Below are 9,438 nucleotides of genomic sequence, written 5' to 3'. Positions count from 1 at the left end.
ATACGAATTTTTCAAGACAGCAATGTCTGCCAGAAAATTTAATATTTTCAGCAAATCAAGAAATTTTGAAACGTTCACTCTGATTTTTGTAAGTGGCTCGATTTCAATTATAAGTTTTAATTAGCAATATCTAAATGATTTTTCAGTATCAAAGTAATGGCGTCAAAAACTCTAATTCCGCTTAAAAAACAACTCTCTTGGATGCATACAAGGGAGGGTGTTACACTAATCATTTTGATATTAATTTATGTAGTTTATATTATATTTAATATTCAATAATTTAACAAAAAAGTGAAGCTAGACTTATAATACCAATCAATTTTGAAAAAAAAATAAGATATCCTAAATATTTATATTAAACGCAATAAAATAGTAATCATAATCGAATGAATTTAATAGTTGGTACTAAAAACACAACGCAACACAATATTTTAATCATTTCTTGAGTCTCCGCAATGCATGTTGGAATATTAAAATATCGGAGAGTGTCGAAAAATATCGTGTAAAAATTTTTAAATGTCACTGCTTCATAGGGTGGCAACACCTTCCCTGCTGGTATAGAAATCATCATTCCACATTAAAAATATATATATACATAAGAAAAAATTAAAATAGATGCGCTAAAGGAACGCCGGTAATTCTGCTTTTGCTCACGTTGCATTTTTGCGTTTATATCCACAAAACAGGAAATGTCGCGATAGGTGCTCTTGCCGTGCTGCACATTTCTTTCGCCGGTTTACATCTCCGACGGCCATCCTGTTTCACACGTAAATTTCTTATCGCACTTGTTTACATTAATAACACAATTTGAATGTTCAACTTCTCCAATTCTTAATCACATACACAGTGCACTTTTCTTATTTTAAATATATATTTGAATTCTTGTGCTCTCGTATATTGCTCAGTTTGAAAAAATAAATGAAATTTTATTTTTGGCGGAAATTTTTTCTCTTATTTATTGTTCTGTAAGACACTACCAATATTGTGCTTGACACCACGTTCGGGTTCTTTTATCAAATTGTCTTGAATTCTAATCATAAATATTGTTTTTACCGAAGTACAATTTTTCATTGAAATGATCTCAGTTAAACATATCGTAATTGAAGGTGCAATTAATTGATTGATCAACTTAGTTAATCCATACAATGTCTGTATCATGTGAAGCATAATGCTTGCGCGCTAATTTTTGTGTTACTTCAAACAAAATAGTTCAATGAAAAGAATGGGAACATTGGTTTGTAACGACTTCATTTTCTTATGGCTTGAAATAATGTATTATGAATTGGTTTGGCTGTGATGAATGGTGCTCAAATTTAATATAATGAATCCACTGGCAATACTCTTCATTTCTAGGATAGTCAAAGTGACATTGCATTCGTGAATGATTTCAGTAAATAGGATAAATTTAATGTGTTAGAAAATAACTTGTTTAGTAATTAGAGAAACACTTCCATTTGAAGAGATTGGCAGCAAGAGGTGACATGAAGAAGGCTTTTGGATTGGGAAAAGTCCATGGCGATCATAAGGTACCTATATATCGAGCAAATTGTTAGTCAAAATTTCGTCTTCTTCTTCAAGATTACTTTAAAGAGGTGGTGATGAATCGCAGGTGTTGGATGCTGCAATTGTTAAGGCAACAAACTATGACCATGCATTGCCAAAGGAAAAGCACATTCGAAGTATGTGATATTCCAGCTCTGTAAGATAAATGGTGAATATGGAGAAAATAAGTAACTAGTTGTTGAAGATACTTAGAAGCCTATTTTCTCCATATTCATCGTTTATTTTACATGTTCTGTAACCATGTTCTTGTTTCTTTTTTCTTTCCATTTAAAGAGCGCGAGTCTGGAGTAGTGTTAAAGTTGCTGCTATTGTCCTATGTGACTGAAAGGTCACTCGGTTTAATGGGTAGTGGTTTATATTCTTTTCATTTGAAAATTATTGCTTTTATAAAATTGAAAAGCTAAAATTCTTCTGCTAAATATTTTCCTTTAGTTGAAGCTTTTTAAGGGTTTCTACATGCCGTGGCCGTTAGTGTACTCTCTTTTTTTTTTCACATACTACAAAGTGTTCTGACTCTTCTGGTGTTTTCAGCCATATTTCAGTCACTTTCTCCATCAAAACCTCGCAGTGAGGTTGTTTATTGTATACATGGTCTTGCTAGACGTCTGAGCCAAACTAACAATTGGGCTGTATGTTCCTGATTAACTATTATGTCTTTTTTGCCTTGCTGCAATGGAAAATTTTTCATTCCACTCTCTTCATCTTGGATGATGCTCAGGTTGCTTTGAAAACTCTTATTGTTATACACCGTGCCATGAGGGAACTTGACTATACAGTTTGGGAAGAGCTTGTCAATTATAGCAAGGGAAGAGGCTATATGATTGCTCTATCAAACTTTCATGATGGCTCAATCCCAAATGGTACTTTTTCTACTCCTTTAATTTCCTCCATTGTTATTGCCTAAGTGACTGTTTATTAACATGGAGCTTTTGCTGTTTAGCATCGGATTATTCTGTTTGGATTCGTAATTATGCCCTTTACCTTGAAGAGCGCCTACAATGTTTTGCTATAGTGAACTACGATGTGGGAACATATAGCTCGGTGAGCAGTTCAGTTTATGTTCTTTTCATTTGTGTGTGTGTGAGAGAGAGAGAGAGAGAGAGAAACCTTACGTGAAATTTTGAGGAAGTTGTGTGCATGTTCCTTCTGTTGGTTACTCTCTTGTTTTTTCATGGCATTCTCTTGTTTTAAAGTTAGAATCATTTTTCATTTTCTTCATTTCTTTTATCTAGTTTTCATGTCCCTCAGAAATCTTGAGCTTGAGCAGTGGCTCTAGCGGGTAAATTGCATTTCTAGAAAATAGTCACATTCATATGTAAGATAGGAAACCATAACAACTTTGGTGGGTGAATTCTTGATGCTTTTTCCTGCCTTCTCTTCTTTCAATTCCTCCTCTAAATTATGAAATGACTGCTTCATTCTGTACTGTAGTTCTTAAAGCATTCTGCCATTTCATTGTCCTCTTGGTCAAACTACTAAAATTTCCTGTTTTCATGAAATGAAATTATTGGTAGACTTTCTATATGGCAAATCTAGTGCAAAATGTATCTTTTCTTTTTACTATGTTTTGCTGTTGGCCTTTAGCCCCATTGGATTCTTTGTAATTGTGCTGAAGCTATTGGGGATTAGTGAAAAATTACATATAACTTTTTATGCTAACCACATACAGAAATATACCAAAAAGCTTAGCACCCAGGAATTGCTGGAGCAATTGCCAGCCCTACAAAATCTTCTCTTTCGGCTTCTTGATTGCAAGGTACCATTCATGCAGCTTGTTGATCATGATGTCTTGTTTTTCCTGCAACTCTTGTAATTTCCATGACTCTTCATGAAACATTCATTGTGTTTCACTTTTGCAGCCAGGGGGTTCAGCTGCATACAATCGCTTAATTCAATATGCCCTTTCAGTCGTAAGAAATATCATACTCTAAAATCTTGATACTGTAGTTTCTGCATTTTAGGCTCCTTTGATCTTAATACTGTTTTGAGGTCTTCCTATTTCAGGTTGCTGGTGAAAGTGTTAAAATATATGTTGCAATAACTGTTACAGTAGTCGAATTACTTGACAAGGTGATAAACTCAGTACTTAAGCAATCAGATTGGTACTTCAGCACTTCAGTTCTTGCAGTCTCCATATACAGTTGATAAAGTAACACTGACTTCTATTCTGTCCCAGTTTTTTGAGATGAATCGTGATGATGCTATTAGTGCACTTCAGATTTATCAAAAATCAGGAAGCCAGGTAATACTTCGTTCAACCTTTAATCTGTATTTATGGGCCCTTAATACTTGTATGAAATCCAATTCAAGTTTGTATAAAACTTGTGTTATTGTAGGCAGAGAGGTTGTCTGCGTTCTTTGAGACCTGCAGGGGCCTAGACTTTGGAAGGGGTCAGAAATTCATCAATATTAAAAAGGTATTGGCTTTTAAGGAAACTTTGTGTGTCACATGTCTATGATGTGCAATTATTTCCCATTGACATGATCTGATATGTATTTTGCAGCCTCCTGCTTCTTTTATAACTACAATGGAAGAATATATTAAGGAGGCTCCGTGCACCTTAATGATTGAATACAACGTGGTATGATGCTACACTCCGAACTACGATAGGTTATTTTTCATCTTATAGAATGAATGCTTAAGTCTTATAGAATATAATTTTACGAGAAGAAAGCAAGTAAAACACTCTTTTAACATTTTTTTTTAACATTTTTTCTTTTATTAAATGAAATCTATGCTGGTTTCATAAATAACTGGACCAGCTCTGATAATGGGGCCAACTTGAGATTTCACTCTAATAAAAAAAATGGTATTGAAAAGAGAGTGTCAAAAGTTGTATTAGTAGTATTTTTCTAACTTAATTGCATGCATCATTATTTTCTGTGAGACTCAATGTTACCATTCAAGCTGCAGATCATGATATCTTGATATTTTAACAATATCGGAAAAGTTACTTAATAATGTTGAAAATCAAGGTATTTTGTGAGAACTTAAAAAAGAAGAGGGAAACTTCATTGAAATTTTCAATACAATAAAATTCGTTATAGAGATTAATTATAAAAAAGGAAAACTTGGTCCACAAGACTCCTCGACTTGTAAGGACTGGGATGAGGGTCGATTGTATGTCATTTTACTACCAAACTCTACCCTTGACCTAAGGCTCCCCAACTTGCAAAGGTAGAGGTGGAGTCGATTGTACATAGCTTTAGCCTTGCATTTTCGTAAAAAGTCTAAACTCGAAGGTAATCTTGTTATGTTGCCTCGGCCTTGAACGGTGCATTCTTCTTTTGAATCCGGTACCAACTTATAATCACAAGAAACAACTTTATCGTTGTGTCTACTCGCCCTAAAAATGGTTTTAGGTTGCAGTAACATTGAACCTATTCTAATTCGATGTTCCAACTCTATTCTTAACAGGATGCCATTGACAAAGGAGCTACTGCTAATGAAAATGCAGCTTCTGAAGGTGATTTGCTAAATGTAGTTAACCAAGACGCAGATAATGAAGACAAGTCAGATCCTTCTCAAGAAAAGAATGAGGCTACAGCACCACCACAAGCAGCTGATCTTATGGTAAGTGTTGTTTTCAACTATTTTCAAGTCCAGATTATTCTATGCCAAGCTTTTAATTGATCTTCTTGTTCTGTTAGGGTTTGTATGACTTATTAACAGGAGCATCTGAATTTGATGAGAATTCCCTAGCACTGGCAGTTGTCCCAACTGGTAAAGTGTATTCTCTTGCAATAATGTGGATTTCAATGTAATTCAACCAAACATTGTTGTAAGCTGTTACTTTTGTGCATGTGCAATTCAGCAGAAAATTCTTCAAATTCCGGCAATGATGAGAACGAGGCAAGTCCAGTAACAGGTTGGGAGGTTGCACTTTTTGCAGAGCCAGAAAGGTCGAACGAGAATGTACTTGCAGAGAGTAAAGAAGTAAGTCTGTGTCACTTGCATCTTATATCCATCCAATTATATTATTTGCTGATTTTTTATTTTTATTTTTTACATGGCTCTCTCACTCAATCATGAAAAATAAAAAATAAAAAATCATTGCCCGCTAAATTTCGACTAGTGACATAAGAGTGAGGACAATCTTTGTGAGCAAACTTATTCTTTCTACCCTTACATATTTGTAAAAAAGAAGTTTTTCAAATTCGAACCTCTAACCTTTTAGCTACAAAGGAACAGCTCTACAGCCCTTCATATTCCCCCTCTTCTATCATCCAACCTTCATCCAGGTTTTTTTTTTTTAATCATGGTTGTCTGCTCCCTATGATTTAGTGTTGATATTCCATATCTTTGATTTAAAAATATAAAAGTAAAAAAAAAAAAATCATCTAGGTAGAATATGTAATGTCATTGACTAGATCCCTGTTTTTGTTTTCATTTTCATTACTCTTCACCCATTAATGATTATCATTGGAAGTGGTACAAATGCATTGTTACTAATTTTATCTTGAAAAGCAGGCTGGTGGATTGGACGCATTAAAACTTGAGAGTCTATATGATGAAGCGAATGGTGGAACACAGCAGAATGGTGCTTACCACATAGGCCAAGTGGCTTCCAATCCTTTTGATTTTGAGGCTAGGCATGATAGCCAGTATAACACGGCAACGACACCACCAACTATCCAAAACGCATACTTTGCTTCTCCTAACATGGCATCCCCAATTCCAGCCCAAATGGTAGGCGTGCCCTACCAAGAATATTACATGATGCAGCAACAACAGCATCAGGAACCATTTACAATGAACAAAAAGTCGACCAATCCCTTTGATGAACCGAATATGTTGCCCCCAAGTATGCCATCACATTCAACTCAGAGTACTTAACCCCTGATTTAATGTAGGAGACTCATTGGAGGGTGCTCACTTAGACTCATTGGAGGAAGCAACAAGTTCAGTTCCACAAAATTCTGAATTATCACTCATTTGTATCTCTTGCTCCGCCACTTTGTGCTAATGCACGGGTTCACTTGTAGTAAAAGTTAGCGGAATTTTTCGATATTGAGATATTACTGTGGTGATCATGTATACTAATTTTTTAGATCAATAAAATAGACTCGCATCACGACATTTATTTCTTCCTCATTCTGTTTCTAGTTTTCCTATTATCGATCTTGGTTTGAGCTTTATGGCATCTCCACTATACAAAAAATCTAATCATGCAAAGGATTGTTTATGCAAGTGTTTTATAATAACCCTCATAGTTGTGAATTTAATTATAAATTGTATTTTTAATCATAATATTGAAGAATAATTATAAGGAAAGTAGAAAAAAAAAGAAATAAAAGTCACCTTTGGTGAAAGAGTAAAAATGATAGTGTTGGAGGTAAAAATACAGGTAAACAAAGTTATCCAAAATGTGAAAATAAAGTTAGAAATATAACTAGAAAAATATTCTAATTCGTTGGGTAAAGTCTGGTAGTGAATGAAGGTGAGTAGATAGATAAATTTTTACCCAATTAAAATAACTTAACATATTTAAGTTAAAGAAATAGATCACCTTCGTCATTTTTCTTTCTTCTTCGTCGAACATGAAGCCATCGGAAGGAAAGCTAAATTGCAACTTCTTCATTTCTTCATGAAATCAAGTGAGGTTAAAAGCAAAGTTGCTTAGAATTGGGGACAAACACAACCCCTAATCCATAATCTATCATAAAGCCTTGTATTGAGAAAAAAATGGAAGGGAAAGTGGCGCCCCTTTGTTGATTGAAGGTCCAAGAAGGTGTTTTAATCTCATTTGAAGTTGGAAATTCACATTGGGTGATTCTAGGTAAGTTTATGTTAAGAAATCTTAGTTTTCTTTGAGTTTTGAGAAAGATTGAACTTATGTTTTCATTTTGAAAATTTGGCTTGAATGAGCATGTTAGAGCTTGATTGAGGCTTAGCCCATGTTGAGAAAAGTGTTTAGATGAGAATTTTAATGGTAAAAAATGTATTCGAAAAATTAAAGATACTGTATTTTTGAATAGTGACGTATACATGAATAGTACTATAGAGATGAATAGTACTGTATGTATTCATTGATGATGGATGGTGATGGAAATTAATGGTTATTCACGTTATTAACTATGTAGTTTTGAGCAAAGAGACTCAATGGTTGAAGAGAGTTCATTGGAAACAACTTTGGGTTGAAAACCTAATTTCCTTTAAACTTACATAAAGAGTAAGCTTAAGTCAAAATTTAATTAGCCATTGGATATGTGTTAAGTGAAAAGCTTTGAAGGATTAATTAAATAAAAGATAAGGTGGAATTAAATGTGGTAGACTAGTATATTTGAATACTAATTGTCTTCACATCTTGGAACTAGGTTGTGACTTTGTGAGAGATTGTGATTGTGACTCTGTGGACAGGGGATTTATTGGAGGATACTGCTTGCCAGGTAAGCTTTCGATCCTTGGGATTAATTTCCCTTTTGTTCCACCAGACTCCGAGAAAGAATGGTAGTTTGATATGGTATGTTGAAAATAATTTTTTATTTGGTGCATGTATATGTATGTATGTTTGTGTGCCACACAAGACGGTGTTTCCTTGTGTGAGGCATAAGACGACGTTTTCTTATGCATAGTATGAGACGGTGTTTCCTCATACGGGTATGTTGCAAGACGGCGTTTCCTTGCGTAATTCATACAATTTATATATTCTCTGGCCAGTAGGATTTATTATTTGCACATTGCATTGTCATATATATTCTGCATTATAAGGATCACCTTTTCAGGTACAAGAGCTGATGGTGCTGAGGCATCGCGTGGCAAGAGGCCAGATGAGAGATACTGCTTAACATGATTGTCAGGGTCTTGTGGATATTTAGATTTGTACCTGACATATTTTATTTTGAGTTGTATATGCCATATATATTTTTGAGAGCATAGGAGATGTCTATGCCATGTTGATAGTTTATCTATTTTGTTAGTTATGTCTGTATATGTCTAGGTTTATTTGATTACATCTCTTTTGGTTGGTTGATGTAATCATGTAAGTAACCCTGTTGATATTATTTTAAGACCTGTTATGTATGGGATAGCCTATGCCATGGATGGCTGGGTAATATGGTTTATGCCTATATTATATTAAACTATCAATCAGGTTAAAATTATCATGGTGGGAAATGTCCCTAGTGGTCTAAAATACAAACAAAATGTTGTCTATTTTATTTTGGCAATGGAAGTGAAAAAGTTTGCAATATATAAGGAAGAAGAGAAAATGTATTCAGTTAGCTTCCATATTAATTAAGTTGAGCATGTTACGCTTACTATCATATGAATGTTAATTAACCGGCTGCAGATGGGAGTTACATTTTATGGTAGCAGAGGAGTTTTGAAAGGGGAATTTCTTTATGTATTGCAATAACAGTGTTGTTTATGAGTGGCTTTTAGGTTTTACTGTGATAATGCATGTGTAACCACTTAGTGTGAGCCTGATCAACTCATTCCTTTGTGTACTGTAATAGCCTATTACGTATCGATATTGTTAACATTGATTAATGTATCAAGCGCAGTTACAATCACAACAATTTATTTAAAAATATGAGTAAACTTTTTCCTTTTCATTACGTATGCAATTTAAAACATTCATAATACGTAATGATACAAACTGTGATTGCAACTGAAAACTAAACGCGGAATTAATATTATACTTGTTTAACTATCACATAATGCTTATTTTAAGTTACTAAGAGGTTCTCATAAACCCACTTAGCATAAATCTCACTTTTTCCATTTTCCTAAATCTGAGTACGCTTCTGTCTTTATAATACTGGGCATGATCTACACATTATTAATTTCCCATCTGTTGGTATGTTAAACTATACTCAATTACCTTTCCAACAAGATATCACACGCCTCATTTGGAGTTTTCTAGCTCCGGT

At 34.2% G+C, this 9,438-nt stretch overlaps 1 protein-coding gene across 1 annotated transcript; it reads left to right on the top strand.

The window, feature by feature from the left end:
• Positions 1–1,481: 1,481 nt before the first annotated feature.
• On the top strand, positions 1,482–6,430 carry LOC133295373 (putative clathrin assembly protein At5g35200). The gene is made up of 15 exons (XM_061494199.1): positions 1,482–1,526; positions 1,610–1,679; positions 2,095–2,192; positions 2,282–2,423; positions 2,504–2,604; positions 3,233–3,319; positions 3,423–3,473; positions 3,568–3,633; positions 3,740–3,805; positions 3,900–3,980; positions 4,068–4,145; positions 4,982–5,137; positions 5,215–5,287; positions 5,379–5,500; positions 6,035–6,430. Exons 1-15 carry the CDS (start codon positions 1,482–1,484, stop codon positions 6,398–6,400), a joined length of 1,602 nt encoding a protein of 533 aa, XP_061350183.1. The 3' UTR covers positions 6,401–6,430.
• Positions 6,431–9,438: the final 3,008 nt, after the last annotated feature.

The sequence above is a fragment of the Gastrolobium bilobum genome, unplaced genomic scaffold, assembly GCF_033153095.1.
Source record: "Gastrolobium bilobum isolate Gb01-03AN ecotype WA unplaced genomic scaffold, APGP_CSIRO_Gbil_v1 utg32069, whole genome shotgun sequence".
NCBI classification, from domain to species: Eukaryota; Viridiplantae; Streptophyta; class Magnoliopsida; order Fabales; family Fabaceae; genus Gastrolobium; species Gastrolobium bilobum.
Note: the sequence above shows the minus strand (reverse complement) of the source record. Positions and strands in the feature narration are given on the sequence as shown.

Bases quoted from the DNA above. Each gene is read 5' to 3' on its own strand.
- LOC133295373 (XM_061494199.1), top strand. From the start codon at position 1,482: ATGAAGAAGGCTTTTGGATTGGGAAAAGTCCATGGCGATCATAAG. The intron at 2,193-2,281 runs GTATGTTCCTGA...GATGATGCTCAG, and splicing joins GCCAAACTAACAATTGGGCT to GTTGCTTTGAAAACTCTTAT. The intron at 4,146-4,981 runs GTATGATGCTAC...TATTCTTAACAG, and splicing joins TAATGATTGAATACAACGTG to GATGCCATTGACAAAGGAGC.